The 22,415-nt window shown below is 43.1% G+C and overlaps 1 protein-coding gene across 3 annotated transcripts in view; it reads left to right on the top strand.

Moving 5' to 3' along the window:
* LOC110490035 (homeobox protein Mohawk) overlaps positions 1 to 21,020 on the top strand; it is a 30,014-nt gene extending 8,994 nt beyond the window's left edge. For all 3 annotated transcript variants that reach the window (XM_021563132.2, XM_021563131.2, XM_036944334.1), the window contains 2 exons: positions 17,598 to 17,631; positions 18,099 to 21,020. In XM_021563132.2, the coding sequence (XP_021418807.1) occupies positions 17,598 to 17,631; positions 18,099 to 18,294 (230 nt within the window). In that variant the 3' untranslated portion in view covers positions 18,295 to 21,020. The remainder of the gene's footprint in view (positions 1 to 17,597; positions 17,632 to 18,098) is intronic.
* The last annotated feature ends 1,395 nt before the right edge of the window (positions 21,021 to 22,415 follow it).

The raw sequence follows: 22,415 nt of genomic DNA, 5'->3' as shown, positions 1-22,415 counted from the left end.
CAGCCCCATCTGGCCCATTCGTTGTGAGGAAGGCATTTTTGGGCGCTGTGACGATGTTCCACTGCTGTTCCACTCCCTGTTGTCCAGTTTCAACAGCCTGGTTCTGGTTCTGGTTCTCTGTACTCCCTGTTCTCACACTCTCCTTTCATTTCAGATGTGTGAAAGTTAATATGATACTTGTGGCTACTGAAATGGACCTCCTAGGTACCGGAGCCTTAAATTAGTCTATTATTAGATTAAATCTGTGTCCCAAATGGCATCCTATTCCCAATTTAACGCACTACTTTTTCCATTTGGGACCTGGCCAAGTCTAATATAAATCTCTCTGTGTGTTCTGTTCATACCAACAGAGAGACCCTGGTCTCGCCCTGTCTTAGGTCTGGGGTTTACGGTTTAACACTAGAGACACAATAAGAACATGTGTAACTTACTCACATTCTGACTACTGTTTAGCATGTCTTTGATCCTGCCATGAGGCCTTACTGAAAGAGAGAGAACAGGGCAGACATGGGAGGGAAACTTGTGTGTGTGTGTGTGTGTGTGTGTGTGTGTGTGTGTGTGTGTGTGTGTGTGTGTGTGTGTGTGTGCCAGCGTGTGTGAGCCAGCGTCTGTGAGCCAGCGTCTGTGAGCGTGCTGCTTTCCCCAAGGCGGAGCAGGGGCTCAGTGCAAATAAAACAAAAACCAAAGCTAAAGTAATACAAAACATTGGATATATTTGAGCGAGGCACATGAAACAAAGAGTGTGCATGTGAGTTTTCCACTTGGCATATGAATTTCTCATAGTGCAGTGTCCCTTAACCCCTGGTTTTAGTGCCTGTGGGCTGGCCTTGGATATCAGAATGGCTGTATGTGTCTTATAAAGGCTTCATGGTTTCATGATGTTTCACCCACAGGTTTCAGGTGCTGTTACCAATCAGACCTACTAGTGCTGCATGAAGTTCTTACAGTTCCTCTTCAGTTCTAGAACAACTGGGACTCTGTTTATTAAAAAGTGCCTATAGGGAATTCAGATTGAGGTGGAAGAGTGGGATTGGGATGGGGTAGGGTGAGGGATAGTATCCAATTTTATTCAAACTTGATCATATGGCTAAATGTGTGATGTGTAAATCTCTGGGGCCAAGCTTCATGCCATTCAGGTCGGTGTCAGAGGAAGGCCCCAAAAAATGTCAAAGACTCCAGTCATAGACTGTTCTCTCTGCTACCACACGGCAAGCTGTAATGGAGCGCCAAGTCTATGTCCTAAAGGCTCCTTAACAGCTTCTACCCCAAACCATAAGACTGCTGAACAATTAATCAAATGGCCACCCGGACAATTTTTTAAACTTTAGTTTATTTAGTAAATATTTTCTTAACTTTATTTTCTTAAAACTGCATTGTTGGTTAAGGGCTTGTAAGTAAGCATTTCACGGCGCATGTATTCGACGCATGTGACAAATACAATTTGATTTGAATTTGAAGGGATGTTTAACCGGATAGTGGAGGCAGTCCAATGAATCTCTCCAGCGATCATGACTGTTACAATCCTCCATCAAATCCTTAAAACTCCCTGACCCGAAAAACTCTATTTCTCTCACTGAGACACCTGCTGAGCACTGCAGTCACCAGCCAGACACAGACAGAGAGAAATGCAGAGAGCGAGAGAGAGAGAGAGAAAAAGAAAGAGGGACAGAGAGATGGATAGAGAAAGAGAGAGGGAGACGGAGAAAGAGAGGAAGTGAGAGAGTGAGAGAGAGAAAAAGGTAGAGACAAAGGTAAAGAGAGACAGAGAGAGCAAAAGAGAGAAAGAGAGAGAGAGAGACAGAGAGAGCAAAAGAGAGAAAGAGAGAGAGAGAGAGACAGAGAGAGCAAATGAGAGAGAGAGCAAAAGAGAGAGAGCAAAAGAGAGAGAGAGAGAGAGAGAGAGACAGAGAGAGCAAAAGAGAGAGAGAGAGAGAGAGAGGGAGAGAGAGAGAGAGGGAGAGGCTTAGCTTAGGCTTCAGTACAGGACTCGTTTTAATAAGAAAAATATATAAGGAATTATTTACCTGGCCCACATAATGTTTTAATAGAAAGTAACTATTTTATCTCCATGGTAATTCTAATGTCTTGGCTGTGACTCCTCTCTCTTGGGTTTCTGGGCTGGCCAGCCAGGCATTATTGGGAACGGTTACATGCGAGAAAAGAAGGGAGCTTGAATCCCGATGCACGGAAAGTTATCTGAGGCTTGGGCTCACAAGAAAGTTCACATGAACACCTGCTAGCCCCTCATCATCAAAACTCAGCAAAAAAGAAAACAAATTAAATTAAAGTTTAATTCTATGATTCTACATCTGATCTTGTTGTCAGAGAGAGAGCGAGAAAGAGTGAGAGGCTCAGACAGAGTAAGAGAGAGTGAAATAGAGGAAGGGAGAGAGTTAGAGGGAGAGAGAATGAGCGTTAGAGAGAGCGAGAGTAAGAAAGAAAGAATTAGAGAGATAGAGAGAGAGAATGGTTAAGCTCCAATTTGCATCATTTCCTCTCGAGTTTTTTTCTCCTGTCTTAACATTCCAGATATTTTAGTAGTGAAATAATTCCTGAGCCTTTTGACAATTATAGAGTGTCTGAAATTTCAGGCTTGAGCTGAGCTGGAGGTGTGTGTGTGTCTGAGCGTGTGCATGTGTGTGTGGGTGAGTGTGTTCGTGCGTGCCTGCAAGCCTGGGCTGTAGGAGATTGAGGGGCTGTAGGAGATTGAGAGACTGAGCTCTCAGAACTCTCAGAGTTCTTGGTACTGGCACATTCGTTATGAGCCCCTACCTCTGCCTCACTTCTGATTCGCTTAAGCCAATGTGTCGTGCCCGCTGATCAGAGCCCATTGGTTAAATGTCCATTAATGGGACAATTGGTGGATGTCTGCCGTGGGTGTTATCTCTGACTTCAGAGAGCAGTCAGACATGGCAGGAGATGGTGAGTGTAGATTTACTCTATGTGTCCAAATGGCACGCTATTCCTTACATCCTTTTCCCTATGGGCTCTGGTCAAAGTAGTGCACTACATAGGAAACAGGGTGCCATTTGGGATGAAAGCTTTCTCTGTCCCTGCACTCAGTGGGAAAACCAAAAGCCTTTTTCTTTGCTTGACGTAAAGAAAACATATCTCTGAAATATCCTGTTGGGAATTTCATTGAAAACAAGGAGCTGTAGAATTCCAATGCACATGCCAGTGGTTTCATGCCAAATTACCCTTTAATGGCATATTAAATGGCAGGAATCTCACTGAATGTTTTTCTTCTTGCTCACTACCAGATTTTGCCCCGTCCGATATGATATAGATCATTACACGCCAAATAATTATCTTCATTTCTGCGAAAGGGGAAAGATCTTTGGCAGAGGTTTCTCGGAGGTTTGACAGTGGTACATTTTCTCAGGTTCTGTTCTGCGTAGTGTAATGTACTGTATAAGTAAGCACAACTGATATATCATCAATACATGACTTAGGGCTTTATTCAATCCACATCGCGGAAGTTTAGCTTTATAGCATTTTTGAAATTTAAAGGCAACGTTCCTGCTTTAGCGAATTAAAAAGCGCCCTTAATTTGTGATTTTTTTTGCTGCTAGAGTTTATTTTTAAGTTAATGGTGCTCTTTTTAAAAATGTACTAAACATTTGGTTTGTTCAGCCAAGTGTCCCTCAAAATATTTTATAGGTTCTGTTGAGATTGGATAAGTAGATCAATCAAGAAGAAGAAAATGATCAATTATTGTCTATTTCCCTAATTGTGTCATTTCATTTAAAATATATTATTGTTTGTAGTTTAGTACCATGAAAGCATGGTTTCTATTTCTACTAAATAGTGATAAATGTGGTTGATGTGTTTGTGATATTCCATAGGCCCAAAACGTCTCAGTAATTTCGAGAAGAACACACTCGTTTTCCATTCAGCCATTTTCAAAGACAGACAGGGCCATTCGTTGACTGACATTCAGGGACAACCATCACGTTATGATTGAAGACCACCTGTAAAATTATTTGTAAAATACACTGGCCTCAAAGTGACTTTTCACGAATGCAGGGAGGCAACATTTAACACATAGTTGAGTCTGAAATATGTTCAATGAAAACAGTAGTGTTTGACAGGGCCTCTGAGACTCACAAGGGTCTGTTGAATTAGGTCACATCAAGTGCCAGACGGTTATTGAATCCTAGAGAATTGTAGTCTAAAAAGCTGTTTAAAAAGCACTTAAAAATCCTATCTGCAGTGCCTTGCGAAAGTATTCGGCCCCCTTGAACTTTGCGACCTTTTGCCACATTTCAGGCTTCAAACATCAAGATATAAAACTGTATTTTTTTGTGAAGAATCAACAACAAGTGGGACACAATCATGGTGGAACGACATTTATTGGATATTTCAAACTTTTTTAACAAATCAAAAACTGAAAAATTGGGCGTGCAAAATTATTCAGCCCCCTTAAGTTAATACTTTGTAGCGCCACCTTTTGCTGCGATTACAGCTGTAAGTCGCTTGGGGTATGTCTCTATCAGTTTTGCACATCGAGAGACTGAAATTTTTTCCCATTCCTCCTTGCAAAACAGCTCGAGCTCAGTGAGGTTGGATGGAGAGCATTTGTGAACAGCAGTTTTCAGTTCTTTCCACAGATTCTCGATTGGATTCAGGTCTGGACTTTGACTTGGCCATTCTAACACCTGGATATGTTTATTTTTTAACCATTCCATTGTAGATTTTGCTTTATGTTTTGGATCATTGTCTTGTTGGAAGTCAAATCTCCGTCCCAGTCTCAGGTCTTTTGCAGACTCCATCAGGTTTTCTTCCAGAATGGTCCTGTATTTGTCTCCATCCATCTTCCCATCAATTTTAACCATCTTCCCTGTCCCTGCTGAAGAAAAGCAGGCCCAAACCATGATGCTGCCACCACCATGTTTGACAGTGGGGATGGTGTGTTGAGGGTGACGAGCTGTGTTGCTTTTACGCCAAACATAATGTTTTGCATTGTTGCCAAAAAGTTCAATTTTGGTTTCATCTGACCAGAGCACCTTCTTCCACATGTTTGGTGTGTCTCCCAGGTGGCTTGTGGCAAACTTTAAACAACACTTTTTATGGATATCTTTAAGAAATGGCTTTCTTCTTGCCACTCTTCCATAAAGGCCAGATTTGTGCAATATACAACTGATTGTTGTCCTATGGACAGAGTCTCCCACCTCAGTTGTAGATCTCTGCAGTTCATCCAGAGTGATCATGGGCCTCTTGGCTGCATCTCTGATCAGTCTTCTCCTTGTATGAGCTGAAAGTTTAGAGGGACGGCCAGGTCTTGGTAGATTTGCAGTGGTCTGATACTCCTTCCATTTCAATATTATCGCTTGCACAGTGCTCCTTGGGATGTTTAAAGCTTGGGAATTTTTTTTGTATCCAAATCCGGCTTTAAACTTCTTCACAACAGTATCTCGGACCTGCCTGGTGTGTTCCTTGTTCTTCATGATGCTCTCTGCGCTTTTAACGGACCTCTGAGACTATCACAGTGCAGGTGCATTTATACGGAGACTTGATTACACACAGGTGGATTGTATTTATCATCATTAGTCATTTAGGTCAACATTGGATCATTCAGAGATCCTCACTGAACTTCTGGAGAGAGTTTGCTGCACTGAAAGTAAAGGGGCTGAATAATTTTGCACGCCCAATTTTTCAGTTTTTGATTTGTTAAAAAAGTTTGAAATATCCAATAAATGTCGTTCCACTTCATGATTGTGTCCCACTTGTTGTTGATTCTTCACAAAAAAATACAGTTTTATATCTTTATGTTAGAAGCCTGAAATGTGGCAAAAGGTCGCAAAGTTCAAGGGGGCCGAATACTTTCGCAAGGCACTGTACCTGAATGGAAATGTTTAGTAGCCTCGTAGCTGCCAGGCTGACTCGGTAGGTGCCTTGGAGTGATGACATAGCGAGAGAGTCAGCCTGCCGTCCCATACAGGTGGAAAGAAAAAGGCAACGTCTTGAACACAGTCATCATTATCAGTGGAGCTGGTCTCCTTTTCGTCTAGTCTAATAAGCTATAGAATACTATATGCAGCTGGATATGTATCCCCATGATCAATGACTCCTCCATGGCTGCGTTGACACTGGCAGCCCAATTCTGATATTTTGCCCAACTATTGTAGAAAGAGCTGATCTGGTTGGTCAAAAGACCAATAAGTTGAAAAATATCATAATTGGGCTGCCTGTGTAAACGCAGCCTACTACTCTCAGGACGTTTATGAAAGAAACTGAGTACTGTCCTGATTTATAAAGCAGCAGTATAATTCCGTTGAATGGGTGGAAAGTGGAAAACGTCTGATTTTAGAAAAGAGAAATGTCTCAGACACTAGCGTTCGTTGAGTGATGTGTAATTTAGTGAAGCTAGTTGTTAGGCGGCCACAGGGAGCTGAGAGGACAATACTTTACTGGCTCTGTATGATGACAATAAGCCTCTGTGGCTAAGTTTACACAGACAGCCCAATTCTGATATATATTTTTTTTTTACCACTAATTGGTCTTTTGACCAATCAGATCATATCTTTTGCCAATAATTGGGCAAAAGATCAGAATTGGTTTGCATGTGTAAACACAGCCTTTGTGACATTGATGGATGCGGATTCCTCTTGCAGTGGCTCATCTTAGGAATCCAACTAGCCAGGCAGGGACGGGAGGACTGGCCACAGATTCCTCTTTCCACCCTTTCATAATAATAAAGGAGGAGAGGGAGAAGGGGGGAGAGGATGGAGGGAGGGAGCAGGACAGAGGCTGTTCCAAGAGAACAACCCAGCAGCCAAGACTCACTAAAGTCCAGTGTGTGTGGTGTCTGTGTGTGTGCACGTTCCTGCATGTTTGTGTGTGTCTGTGAGAAAGATCTTGACTTTTAGAGGGGGGCCAGATATTTCTCAGAGAGTGGAGGGGGCTGTCGGGAGAAGAAAGTGAGCGTTGCGGCTGTGATTAGTAAAAGACAGAGAGAGCGTGGCGTACACCAGCCGTCCTCTCTTTCTCTTCGCCAGTATATTTGGTTGAAAGGCTGGAATGAGTGAGGGTGTGTGTCCATGTGTCTGGTAGAATGAAGATTTTTCAACAGAACAAAAGCCATCGATAGTAAAACATTCATAATGGTTAGGATGTGAAGTAAATCAGGTATTTCCCACAAAGCGGAGAGTGGAATAGAGTGGAGTAGAGTAGAATATCTAATGTATTGCAACCCCATTGTGTCTTTTTGGGTGTGGTGGGTACTGCTTATGGTGGCAAACAGAAGTGGGATCCTGGCTTGATTCGAACTTGATCTTGGCTTGATGTTGTGGTACAGAGTACAAAGTGTGCTAGTGAGTGGATAGGTACATGGAAAGAAAAGGAGGGCTGAGTTCGGTTGGGCTGGTTTTATATTTATAAGATAAATGTTGTCCACCACCTACCAGACAGAAATTGGGTGTGATGCGAACAGAACAGAAACGGAGTAGTACAGAACAAGCCTAGTTCATTCAGACTAGAACAATCGCTTTCATAGAGAAATTAAGTGTGACAAACATAGGCCTAGGCCCTGTTTATAGTGAAACTCCTAACATAGATGTCAGAAGTGGGAGATTAATGACAGAGGCATTGATCAAAAGCTAGTCGTCAGCGTCAAAGTTTGAGTAGCGTCCAGAATCACAAATTGGTTTCATAAAAATAAAACAAACAGCCTCATGTCTAAAACAATTGTCCACAACAGTGTTCCCATGGGATGGCTGTGAAGGGAGAGAATGGCTTAATGAGAGAGTAGAAGCTGTGACCAGGAGTCAAGGCCCTCACACACACACACACACACACACACACACACACACACACACACACACACACACACACACACACACACACACACACAGGGAATTGTGACATATGATGTTACGACTGCAGCACAAACATATCATATGGGTTTTTTTTGTCCAAGACAACACTTAAAAATCCAGAGCAAATTGTGTTTACAAAAGAGTTTGGTGTACATCATTTCTTTAGTGCATTTTGTGTACTGCAAACAACTTCCATTTGTCTCAGAGGACCAGGGTTTGTTGAGAAAGGCTGGGAGCAGAAATAGCTTTTAGCTCTGGTTCAGATTCAGAGCAGTGTGTTTTTTTGTGTCTGTACCTGTTCATTCAAACAGAGGATCATGATAAAGTATCTGTTGAATAGTTTAAGAATGGGGCCTTTTCTGAATCTCACTTCGACCACTCGGTCTACGTCATCGGGTGATATCGTTACCATATTAATACTTCCCCAGTGACCCATACACCTCTCTGGTCTTTAGGTCAGTGTTTGAAGTATGCACGTACTGATCCACAGATTTCAGACAAGGCTCCGATTGGAGCTTGTGTCCAACTCTCCTTAATCTCTAACCGCAGGAGGAGCAGAGCTCGCTGTCGTGATGACCGTTTCCGTGCCAACCATCTGCAGCAAACAGACATGTATGAATCCCTGTCACGCTGATCTCTGCTGAGGTTCAGATCTTCCTCAGGGATGTTGATGTGCGGTGGTGGTCGATGTCTCTCTCTCTCTCTCTCTCTCTCTCTCTCTCTCTCTCTCACTCACTCACTCACTCACTCACTCACTCACTCACTCACTCACTCACTCATCACTCACTTACTCACTCACTCACTCACTCACTCACTCACTCACTCACTCACACACACACAAAGAGATGAGCCTTAGTTAATTAACAAGGAATTGCTCTCCTCCAGCCCACTCATTTGGCTGTGACTCTGATTAGCTAGTGTTTGCTGCCACTCGTAAACATACAGACTCTCTGAAACTCAGCCATGTTTAAACACACCAAACACTGTTATGTTTTCATCTCCAAAAACAAAGTGTGAATTTTTGGGGGGATTGTTATCTTTTCCCCCTATCACTGACTGATGCATTGTGGTCTGGGAATGTCATGGTCCGTGTCATCTGCCTCCACGTAGTAGAAAAAGTTGCAGGAATAGGAAAAAGGAAAGACTAAGCCATTTTAAAAGTTATATATAGTGTGCATGGTTAATATTTTATGCATCTAGGATTGTTAATATCTATTATAACATAGCCTGGATGTTATTACTAGTACTAGGTCATTACTAGCTACAGTAATATCTGGGGTTCTTACCAGAAAGAGAACAATAATGTAATATTTCTAGCAGGAATACAGTGACTGCTGACCTGAATCCATGCTGTGTCCCAAATGGCACCCTATTCCATATATGGTTACCTACTTTTGACTAGAGCCCTGGTCAAAAATAGTGCACTACAAAGAAAATAGGGTGTCATTTGGGATGCTACCTATTACTCCCAGTACAATGGCTCCTCTGTGGCCGCAAAGTTACGACTTACTAGAGGATTATCCAACTCAGCAACGTGCTGCAGCGCTCAACCAAGTCAAAGCCATGATTTACAGACTGAAAACCTGAAACCTAGTGTCCATCCCAAATGGCAACCTATTCCCTATAGTGCACTATGTAGAGAATAGGGTGCCTTTTGGTACGCATCCCTAGAAAGGTGAAACGTTCTGGACTGGTTTGAATGCTAATACTCTATATGCTAATAGACTGGAATATAAAAGTTCATGCAAATTGGCAATGTAATAGAATACCATATTTTTTTATGCCTATTTTGCGTTTACTCACTCACTGGTTTTGTGAACTTCTTTTTTCAATGTAAAAGTTATGAACTCGAAGCCAGGTCATTGTAAGCAAGGCAGGGAAGCAGCGGAAGCACATTTTCCATAAATTCTCTGTCTTTGTGTCTCTATGTGTGAGTGTGACTGGCTTATATTTTGGCTTTGGCCCCTGGACGGCCAGTAATGTGCCAGTGAGGGCCCATGGAGCCCCAGCCTCGGTGTGGCTGCCCAAGAGAGAGGGTGGAGGGTGGAGGGAGGGCCCAGGGATGGGTTGGCAGTCCTGGGGCAAGAGAAGTGCCAAGGCATCCCTAACTTCATTCACAGACACCCCTTGACATTATGAAAAAGTGCAGACCATTTAAAACCACCGGGAAAATAAGAGGACAAAACCAAGCTCTTCATCATGTCACTAGTGACAGTCTAGTTACAATATGTCTCTGTGCCTCACTCTTTTCTCTCCTTTGTTTGTTTATTTGTTTGAGAATAAATATAGCGTCCATATAGGGTTTTTAATGTATTTTTCAACAATCATGACTGAATAAAGAACTTCGTAAATTATTATCTGATGTGAGGGGCTAGGCGCTCTAACCTGAGAGTTACAGTATGTGACATGTCAGTCAAATGCATGTGATCTAGTTGATTTGATGATCATAATGTGCTGTTGGCCTGTTAAGTACGCATTTCACAGGGAGGAAGAGGCGAATCTTTGGCTTCATGAACAAATGTTCTTTGCAGGTCTTCTGTGTCCTCATATTTGTTGATGAATTTCCCACCATGAAAATGTTTCCCCATTCAAATATCTTCATACAGTACATTCGGAAAGTATTCCGACCCCTTGACCTTTTCCACATTTTGTTATGTTACAGCGTCATTCTAAATAAGAACATTTCCTCATCAATCTACACACGATGCATCATAACGATCATTTACATAAGTATTCAGACCCTTCGGTATGAGACTTGATATCGAGCCCAGGCGCATCCTGTTTCCAATGAGATCCTTGAGATGTTTCTACAACTTGATTGGACTCCACCTATGATAAATTCAATTGATTGGACATGATTTGGAAAAGCACACACCTTCCTATATAAGGTCCCACAGTTGACAGTGCATGTCAGAGCAAAAACCAAGCCATGAGGTTGAAGGAATTACTGTAGAGCTCTGAGATAGGATTGTGTCGAGGGGAAGGGTACCAAAACATGTCTGCTGCATAGTAGGTCCACAAGAACACAGTGGCCTCCATCATTCTTAAATGGAAGGAGTTTGGAACCACCTAGAGCTGGCCACCCGGCCAAACTGAGCAATTGGGGGAGAGGGGCCTTGGTCAGGGAGGTGACCAAGAATCCGATGGTCACTCTGACAGGCCTTTATGGTAAAGTGGCCAGATGGAAGACACTTCTCAGTAAAGGCACATGACAGCCCACTTGGAATTTGCCAAAAGGCACCTGAAGGACTCTCAGACCATGAGAAACAAGATTCTCTGGTTTGATGAAATGAAGATTAAACTCTTTGGCCTGAATGCCAAGCTTCACATTTGGAGGCACCATCCCTACTGTGAAGCATGGAGGTGGCAGCATCATGCTGTGGGGATATTTTTCAGTGGCAGGGACTGGGAGACTAGTCAGGATTGAGGGAAGGATGAACGGAGTAAAGTACAGAGAGCTCCTTGATGAAAACCTGCCCCAGAGTGCTCAGGACCTCAGACTGAGGTGAAGGTTCACCTTCCAACAGGAAAACGACCCTAGGCACACAGCCAAGGCAACGGAGGAGTTGCTTTGGGACAAGTCTCTGAATGTCCTTGAGTGGCCCAGCCAGAGCCCGGTGTTGTACACGATCTAACAGCTCTGAAGAGACCTGAAAGTAGATGTGCAGCGACGCTCCACATCCAACCTAACAGAGCTTGAGTGGATCTGCAGAGAAGAATAGGAGAAACTCCCCAAATACGGGTGTGCCAAGCTTGTAGCCCAAGAAGACTCGAGACTCAACAAAGTACTGAATAAAAGGTCTGAATACTTATGTAAATGTGGTATTTGTGAAGTTTTTTTTATACATTTGCAAACATTTATAAAAACCATTTTTTGCTTTGTCATTGTCATTGCTTTGTCATTGTGTGTATTGTGTGTAGATTGATGTGGGGGAAAAACGAGTTCATCAATTTTAGAATAAAACTATAACGTAACAAAATGTGGAAAAAGTCAAGAGGTCTGAATACTTTCCGAATGCACTGTAGATACTGCCCCCCATGTATACCCCAATCACCATAAAACATGCATTCACTGCACAGGAGGCTGCTGAGGGGAGAACGGCTCATAATAATGGCCGTAATGGCATAATAAACCAAGTGTTTGATGTATTTTATACCATTCCACCAATTCCACTCCAGTCAATTGCCACGAGCCCGTTCTCCCCAATTAAGGTGCCACAAACCTCCTGTGATTCACCCTAAATGCTGCATATGTCGGCTCAATGGGAAATTATCTTTAAATTCCTATCGCGCAAATAGAGTCCTAACCCTTTTATCAGTGATTTTAATTGAATTTTGAGGCAGATAAATACTTTTTCTAATGTTCGCAAGTATGGCCCGTTATTGTTTTTGTTTTTTAAGTTAACAGAGTTAACTTGGCCCATAATGTCTCTTTTCCAGTAAGTTGTGCTGAAAGCTTAGTTGTGGACTGAACGACTTCCTCTCTGTTAGAGATGACAGCAGTCAGGATTACTCATCTCTAAGGATGCTTCTTAAATAGCACCCTATTTCATATATAGTGCACTGCTTTTCACCATGGCCCATAGGGCTTTGGTCAAAAGTAGTGCACCATGTAGGGAATAAGGTGCCATTTGAGACAGAATCTAATACTGTAACTCCTGAGTCATAACATACTGATTGACCTTCTCCAGTTAGCGGAGACGCATGATTGGATGATCACAGCGCTGTCCAGCTCTCCATTGGTCGGTTGACCTCTGGTCTATCAGTGGGGTGTCTGTGATTGCGTCCGTCCCCATCTGTGATGTATATTTATTCTCTTTTGTCTGGCTTTCAGGAGCTGCGCGGGTAATAGGCTGAGCTCACTGATCACTAATCTAGCGCAGCCTTTGGTTTGGTTTGTGCACCAGAGGCTGGTGTGGTGTGTTTATTGTTGTGTGTCGCTAACAACAGCACCAGCTGGTTGTGATAAAGCATACCCATCCTCTCTAAGCAGGTGGAATTTATTCCCACTCTCATTTGTCAGTTTGTTGTTGATTGTTTTTGCTCCAGTGTTTTGTTTCTACATTTTCCGCTGTATTCACTCTCCTCTATTACCCGCAGTGATGTTAAGTGAACAAATATTTTTGGACTTTCACCTCCACGCCAGAAGCCATCAAACTTCTTTCCCCTCGCCGATCTTTAAAAAAAAGTCTATGAAATCCTGCTGTCAGTATAACAGAAAGGCAACAGCAAAGTTAACTGCTTGACTTTCAGTTCAGTAGCAAAGAAGAAGAAAACCCCCCAAAAGAACAGAAAAATAATAAAAGGTCCTGCTATGGTTTATTGACAATTTATAGTTTGTTTGGCACGGTCATTGTTTAAAAAAAAACAGAGTTTTAGATGTTTTAGGCAAAGGAAGTTGGAAATGGAGTTTTAGCTTGAGATGATCCATTTCCAGCTCAGCTCTCCATCCGTCGTTCCCTTCCCGGAGGCGGTGGCCCTGCTGGGCTCTGGCCTGGGTCTGGGTTGGGGATTCTGGGTAAACCACGCTTGTGGCCCCACCCTCTGCTCTGCTCTGCTCTGCTCCTAACCTGCAGGAGCCGTCACACAAACACGGCGTTTATGGGACTTTGAGGGGATTCAATGGCATCTGGACACTGGCTGCCCTGCTCTGAAACACACTGGACTGGAACCCACAACTGCTTTTCAGCCTCAGAGAGAGTTCTGCAGACCAGATCTGGGTCCAAATAATAATTGACATATCTATTTTTAATCTGTGCTTGATTGAGCTTGCCTGTTGCAAGTGATCCGATAGAAAAGTATTTGACGGGCCTTCCGGGTGGCGCAGTGGTTAAGGGAGCTGTACTGCAGCGCCAGCTGTGCCACCAGAGACTCTGGGTTCGCGCCCGGGCTCTGTCGTAACCGGCCGCGACCGGGAGGTCTGTGGGGCGACGCACAATTGGCCTAGCGTCGTCCGGGTTAGGGAGGGAAATCCTTGTCTCATCGCGCACCGGCGGGCCGGGCGCAGTGCGCGCTAACCAAGGTTGCCAGGTGTTTCCTCCGACACATTGGTGCGGCTGGCTTCCGGGTTGGATGCGCGCTGTGTGAAGAAGCAGTGCAGCTTGGATGTGTTGTGTATCGGAGGACGCATGACTTTCAACCTTCGTCTCTCCCGAGCCCGTACGGGAGTTGTAGCGATGAGACAAGATAGTAGCTACTAAAACAATTGGACACCACGAAATTGTGGAGAAAAAGGGGTAAAATTCAAAAGGTAAAAAAAGGTATTTGACAGATTTCAAGTAGTATTTGGACACAGGTCAACTGTAGATATTCCCTTTGAGCCTAGTAAACAGTCAGGCTCTGTACTCGCCTTATCAGAAACAACACAACGCAGATTACAGTAACTACAAGACAAAAGATGCAAAAGGGTGTCTTGTAGCAATGCCAATACCCTTGTAGGGTATTGCTGTATGGCTTGTCGTCATTAGCAACCAATCCATACCCTTCCTGACACCATAGTAAACATTGTGCTAATGTAGGAACATTACAACATAACAACACATAACAGCACATTAAAACAATGTAATTGGGATGTAATTACATAGCTGCGATTATACAGAATGATTATACAGAATGAATGAATGAATGGAGCATATTTTAAATCAGTCCCAATCCTGTCTCTAGTACTGGTATTAGTCAGGGAGACTAGATAGAGATACATGTCCTTGAAATATGCTGGAATAGACTAAACCATTGGCACCTGAGCCGTAGAGAAAACAGAGTGCTTGCTCCCCCACTAGAGTAAACAGAGTGCTTGCTCCCCCACTAGAGAAAACAGAGTGCTTGCTCCCCCACTATCAAAATAGGGGAAGCAAACATGTTTTGGCACCTCCACTTTTCTTACCATAAAATGATCGTATTCCATTGGGTAATTTGTCATTTCCACTGATTACTAATGTATGAGTAGACCCCTGCAAATTCCTGTGAAGTATTACAGCAGTCTAACAAAGTAGAAGGGTTTTCACCTAATATTGTAGAGATAAAGTAAAAAAAATAGGTCAATTCAATCAGAAATCAGAGAGCAAAGCTGGAAAGGGAAAGGAGGGTGAAGAAGAAAACACATTGTACTAATTTCAAGGTTTTTAAATGGCCTGTGAAGCCGTGGAAGAAATGCTTGTTCTTGACATATAACAGATATAGTTTTTCCTCGCGAAAGGAACGGGAGAAACATAATTGCATTTGTTTTGGCTGGACTGCCTGTGAACGGTCAATCTGAAGCACCTTAAACACAGTGTGTTACTGTACGTCACTCCAGTCAGAGGAAGAGTGAGAGAGAGAGAGAGAGAACTGGTGAGACTGATAAAGAGAGAAGGAAAGAGTGTGAGAGAGAGCAAAAGCGAGGGGAGAGACTCAAGGGATGAAGCGAGAGATAAGAACCAAAAGAAAAAGGAAAAGAGGGAGAGAGAGAGATGTGGCCAGACGAGTATTCAGGAATGTTCTAAAGAGTTGAAACCCAAGCTGCGGTTTGTTCTCTTTGTAATCGCCTCACAACTTTTTCCTCTCTCTCTCTCTCTCTCTCTCTGTCCTTCCTCCCCTCTCTCTCTTAGAATCTCAAACAAGGTGAGTTGACTTTATCCCCCTAAAGACCATCTCTCTCTGTGGAGTTAAACTATTACTGAGAGGAACAGGAAACAACAGGAAATGTCATAATCAGCCTCGTATCAGCCTGGGGTTTTGCAGGTCAGTGCGGGTCACGGCACATGTGAACGTTTTCGGGAAAACAAGCAGCCAGCGAGGAGAGAAAGGCGTTTGGAATGATTAGGTGTTTTGCTGTTTGGCCCTGCAGGAGTCTGTATTCCCGGTCTGGACTCCGGATTTAGGTCTTTGGAAAAATGAACGGGTGAGGTGAAAGGCGGCGGTGCGCAGCAGTGAAATCCGTCTGTCCATTCTCCGGTGTCGGAGGGGTTCTGGGACCCTTGCAGGAGGAAGTGAGGACATGGTTTTCCAGCTCCACAGTTGTGTAGGAGAAATGACTGTAACTAACAACTCTGTCCCCACCCGGCCCTCCTTCCCTGCTATTTAGAAGTGTGGGAACAAATTCCAGTGCAAATGTGCGATGGGGATTTTCATTAGTGTAACAAAACGATCAAAATGACTTGCGGTGTTGGCGGTACAAGTGTTTGCTTGTTAAAGGGACTCATACTTGTTACAAACATTTTCTTTAAGGGGAAATGCGGTGCGCGGCGAGCATCTGTCTCTCCTCCGTGTCTCTGAGTCTATGGGGCGATCTGGGAGGGCAATCATCGTAAATGAAAGCAGCTGGCGTCCACATGAGAGAGAAAGAGGGGGAGAGAGAGAGAGCGAGAGAGAGAGAGAGAAATGGTAGAAAAAGAAAGCGAGATAGAGCCTCACCCAAATCAGTCGCCTGGTCTAGACTCAATGCTCAACTCAAACACAGGACAGCTGATTATCTAAGCAAAGAATGCTGGGTATTACTGTACAAATTCTTCAGAGAAAGGCACAATTCTCCACAGCAAATCTGACAGACCTGAAGCTTTGTGGTAGTGTTAACTTTAGCACAGACACTCACGGGTTCCCTCTTAGTTTCATCTCTCTCCCCTCACACCCTCCCTCCTTAAAAGCAGCTCATTGGCCTTAGCCATGTGTTTTGTTAATTCAAAGTGTTTGCCTGAAGGCTTCATGAGCAGGAAATCCAGATGCTCTGGTCTCTTTTAATGGGCTTGGAGGGTCCCAAGCCAGTGTCATCATCATCACTGGCTAGAACTCGCCGCTAGACAGAGGCTAGCCCTGGACCCAAACACTGCCCCCTCACACCACCACCCCACCCTCCCACCCTACTTCCTACCCCCCCTCGAAGCTCTCTACAGCTTGGCAGCTAGTGAGAGTACATGAGGCCTGCTGCGACTGTGCCACCATTACCCAACACACACAAGCACACACACATACAGACATACACTCACACATATACGCTCACACATGCACGGAAGCAAGCATGCACACAAACACACACACACACAGAATCACACACACCATCATAACAGTCCTTCTACCTTAAGGTCTGTCTGGTAATCACACAGTGAGAACACAGAACAATAGATGGGCCTGGTTGTGAACAGAACGATTGACTGACTTCATTGTTTTATTCCAGACTAATGTTTTTCATATGAGCTATAAACGGCTACTATTTGAGTATGTGTGTGTCGGTAAAGCATATGAAGATACGTATCTCTATTTTTCTCTCTCTCTTTCTCTCTCTCTCTCTCTCTCTCTCTCTCTCTCTCTCTCTTTCTCTCTCTCTCTCTCTCTCTCTGACAACACAATCATATATTCTCAGTCTCATTTATTTTCAAAGGAAAGTATTAGTGTATACAGTTTAGGAGTCATAAATATCAGAAAGTGCAGGTGTGATTCATGTCAAAATATGATTGTTACAGTGCCTTTTTAGTTTTTTAGATATGTCCATTATTACATGGCCACTATTTGTTTTGACATCTGAATCAAGAGCGGAAACAGAGAAACACATGTTACTGCAGCACACACACACACACACACACACACACACACACACACACACACACACACACACACACACACACACACACACACACACACACACACACACACACACACACACACACACACACACACACACACACACACACACACACACACACACACACACACACAACCTCACCAGCCCTCAAGAAAATCCTTAATTAAGCCTCATTGACCTCTGGGTGTGCATCATTAAATTAACCTATTTTACTGTTGTGATTCCAGAAACCATGGATCATGGATCAAGTAAATGTGACAAGTGAGTGTATTTTACAGATACCTTCTGCATGTTTTTTTTCTCTCTCTCTATGATTATTAACTACTTGTAGAACTCCCCCTCCTCCAACTCTGCGTTTGTTCTGCCTCTCTTCTCTGTGTGTGTATTGTTCACCTCTGTCTCACCCAACTCTGCGTTCTCTCCTCTGCATCGTGTGTAGTTTTCCATCTTCTAACTCTGTGACGTTCTCTGTGTGTGTTGTGAGATAAAATGCAGTTCGAGGACAGCATACAGGTAGACACAAACACTCTGTGTTCTTTCTCTGCTCTGCTCTCTCTCTCTCTCTCTCTCTCTCTCTGTGCAATGTTCTCCTTCTTTTGACTGCGTTCTGTCTCTCTCCTGCATGCTGTGTAATGTTTTCCCTCCTCTAAATCTGTGTTCTCTCTCAGTGTTATTTAGTGTCCTCTCCTCTAAACTCTGCGTTCGTTCTCTCTGTGTGTTGTGTTCAGGGGTGGCGTTCTGAAGGAGAAGGTACGGGGCAAAGACGAGACGTACTGGAAGGAGATCAACGCAGCCATGGCCTTGACTAACCTGGCGCAGGGAAAGGACAGCAATGCATCAGGGACGACGAGCTGCATCATCCAGAAGTCCTCTCATATATCAGAAGTAAAGACTGTCAAAGTGCCTCTGGTGCAGAAGTACTAGCGCCTATCACCAGAGTCGTCTGCCTCCAACTTATCTTCCCTTCCACTCTCTATGCAACACCAACATTCCCTCTGAAAACTCACTCTGAAGAGTCAGTCAAAAAAAACGAAACAAGTAACAAGTACTCTCTTCTTTGGTTCTGTTTGGTTTAAGTCAGTATAAATGCAACAGAACTTAAGACAACCTATTTTGTGTGTCGGTCCGATGTGTTTTATTTGTATTTTTTTTAAAACCTGCAGTACATGCATTAGACAAGTGTTGATATGATCATCTCTAACTGCATTATTCTGTTCTCAACGAGACACTTTTGTAATGTTAACTTATTCGCTTTTTTGATACTCCGAAATTTTGTATTGTACTTTTGCCAAAGTGCCTTTTGGAAGCAGAGCAACACACCCTGTGTGGTAAATCATGTACAGGCAGAGTGTCTCTGGGAACATAAAGGACTAATTGAAGTGGCTAGGTGAGTGAAGTAGAAATATATGGTCATATAAAGCTTCTTCTGAAGCGGTCCCTTTCTCCCTGATAGGTGCCTTAGAACATGGATGAATTTAGCTCATCATCGAGGCACGGCTGTTAAATAACATCTGAACTGATCTAATTTATCAAGACACACACCATGTTAAGCCACATCTCCCGGATGGCATTGTGTATGTTTTGTCTGAGTCCTCATTATGACTGTAAATTGAACACTGTTATGTCTCAGACAGAATTACAACAGACCGGCCAACAATTAACTGTGAATATATATCAAGTTCACTCCAGTGCAGCAAAACACACTAACACTGACATGAAGCCCTCGGGGGTTAGAATCGATAGGATAGCAGCAGATCCACTGTTCTGTTGATAGTCACCAACCACCATCATATTTTTCCACAGGGATTTTCTTTTTCCAACGTGGAAGTATTCTTATCAAGGCTTTAGCCTGGAAAGCCCAAGCAAATGTTGAACTAGCACCATCATACAGGCACGCTCACGTGCACATACACACGCAGGCGGGCGCACACAGTCACACGCACACACACACACCTGGTCGAAGGTTTGGTCGGCAAAGTGCTGTTGAAACGAAGAGTGGCACGAACTAAAAGGGATGCTTTTGTTTCTGATATCAGTGTTGTATTATATGAACTACAGTGTCGCTGCCTGCTCTTCTCACATGTTTCCGTTCAGAACAAGGTACTTCAACAGTGGAAAAAAAGACTAGCTCACCAGGCCGTTTGATCCTACACTCCTCCTCAGCTGTTTAGAATCACATTCAAATTGCTGTTTACAAGAAGAGAGAGAGAACGAGAGAGACTTACTGTTTGACCTAATTTTTTTCCCTCAGTATTATCTCAGAAGGCAAAGCGACACGTGTTCAAGTATTTGTTATTGTGAGTTTGTTTATCGCAGAGGTCGTTCTGTTTCTATCAAAGTTTTACCTAGCCATGCCGCATTAAGTGTTGTTTTTTTGACCGAATGGAAAGAATCCTCCTGAAATACTTCTAAAGTATGTACAGTGCATAGGTTATTTACATTGTAGCAACCCCGATGCCAAGTACGCAACCGAGAGAAACCAAGTTGGACTGTTTGAGTAACTGTAGTCGGTCATTTTCTGCCGACTCACTAATTGTATGTATATCTTCAAGGTACTGTTTATGTGTCAAAAATGTACACTTCTTTATTCTCTCTGCTGTTTGGGCCCTTTGTTTGACAACCTAGACTGTGCTTGTGATCAAGGGGTGATTGAGAAAAGCTGCACAAAGTTACTTTTAGAAACAACTCTTAATCTTGAATGTGCAAACCGTTATAAGCTGCACTTAGCTCTCTGTTCTCCACTAGAAAGAAACAAGAGGAAAAGCCGTCACTGAGAATTTATGGGATTGAGTTTAGGGGGAAAAACAATGTGTTTATTATACATATCTTGTTAAACTACGCACAGACACACATATACACACTTATTTTTGTTAGCGTGCCTATGGTAGCAGCGTAATAAATGAAGGAATCACACTAGCCAATCCCCAGGCACTATATTCTCATGCGGGAGACTTCGGTCCACATGTGTTTTTTATACACCTGTTCCTGTAAGAGGCGCTGTAGGGTAACCTTTTCCCTCGCTCAGTGTGTTAATAATCCATCCATATGTTTAGCTGGGGCACAACCCTCACACCTCACAGGGAATGCAGCCCATTCCATACGGAATACAACCCCCTTCATACGGAACACAGTTGCCAGAGAAACGAAGGCTTCTAAAGCACAGAACAGAACAGCCATTGTTATACCTGTAGCCACTCAGCAACTTCGCTGAGTGTACAAAACATTAAGAACACCTCATCTGGGGGGTGCAACTCAATTTTATGAAGGTTTTCCTAATGTTCAGTATACGCAGTGTTTAACTGTACCCCAAAGCTTCGGTTCGGTATGATCGATATTTTCCTTTCCTGTGCACAAACTCATGCTTTCAAAACAACAACTGACAAACGGAGAGCAATTTACTTTTGTCATATTTTTGAAAATCTATAAATTATTAAGGATTGTAAAGAAACAAAAGAAGCTGGTGACAATAGTCCGTTTTTTATTGTTAAGTTATATGAGTTCAAATTTTTTGATAGAGACTGGATTGTTATCCAATGACCAAATGAATAATATCTCATTGTATTGTCTGATTTCGCTTTTATGTAACATTTACTTTCGTGATACTATGGTTACTTCCACAAAACATTGAATAAACCCTTGAAGAAATTGTATGATATTGCCTTATTGCTCAATTTGCGATCCTGAGAAAAAATATATATTCATGGAAAATATATAAACTTTTTAAAAAAAATGTTCAACCACTGGGTTATTTTTCTGTCAACTTTCAAACATGAAAAAACAACCATGTTATTTTGTTTTTATTTTGATAACAAATATGAAACTCTTGGATCAGTAAATTTGACATAAAATAGAAAGATTTAGAAGAAACTACACTGTGTGTATTTGTCTGACAAAACAACAAACTCAACAGTGTTATCTGCTAAAAACACATTTAAACTTTCACTTTCGGCATTCTGGGTTAAAGTCGTCCTTCCCTCCCAGCCCGGTCTTGTTTGCTGGATACATCCCTCAACATACAGCCTCGCAAAAATATAATGTAGCAATTGATCTCTGATTGGGCCCCGGTTCAAACACAGGCTGTTGACGTATTTCTTCAGTCTCTAATTCTTCTGTGAATTATTCTGAAAAGGCAATCCATTAATTAAGCTACATGCAATTGTCTGGTTTCTGTTCAGTAGTATTGAAACACTGAAGACAAATACAAGGGAGGAGAGCATGAATTATGTAATGTAATTTCCTAAGTGAAAAAAAGTCACCCACCGCTGTTCTGATGGTCTTAATTCTTCCCATGACTATGTCCCAAATCACACCCCATTCACAGAGCCCTGGTCAAAGTAGTGAAAAGCCATTTGGGACGCAGGCCATGATTCAACAACAGATGTGGGACATATTTATTTACAATACAGGAGGGATGTGGTTTTCTAAAGAGCATTTTCAGAGCTAAACAAACAAATCAGACAACCCCTCAGTGGGATGTCTCTGTCGCCACATATACACTGTTACACTGGGCTATGGTGTTTGGTATCACTGGTCTTGTTTCACTTCCTTCATTGGGATTCTCAAACATTGTTTTCAGAAAGTTCTTCTTTGTGCATTGTGCACATCGACTAATTACAGCATCAACTTTTTTCATACCTATTTTGGTGAATACATGTGCATTGTATACAATGCTATTGAGACCGTGTGGAGAGTGGACAATCAAGCCTTTGTGCCGGGATCATGCTGTCTCCCCTCCACAGTGAAGCTGGAGGAAGAGTGAATTCATGGCACAGAGGCGAGCCTCTAGGTGTGTCCTTGTCCTCTGGGTGTGGTGTTCTCCTCTTCCTTTCCTCTCCTCTTCAGTTTATTTTAATGGCTCTACCATGCCACCACTGCTCTGCTCGCCACCCAAACCTGAGCCCTACCGCGGGGTCGGGGCCAAGGTACTCTCACTCCAGGGAGGGGGGAGGGGGGAGTTAGAGGGAGACAGAGAGAGAGGGAGGTATAGGGAGAGACAGAAAGGAAGAGACAGAGAAACATACAAAGGTAGAGAGAGAATGAGAGAG

Source organism: Oncorhynchus mykiss, chromosome 15, assembly GCF_013265735.2.
Source record: "Oncorhynchus mykiss isolate Arlee chromosome 15, USDA_OmykA_1.1, whole genome shotgun sequence".
Lineage (NCBI taxonomy): Eukaryota > Metazoa > Chordata > Actinopteri > Salmoniformes > Salmonidae > Oncorhynchus > Oncorhynchus mykiss.
This window is presented reverse-complemented; position numbering and strand designations above follow the sequence as displayed.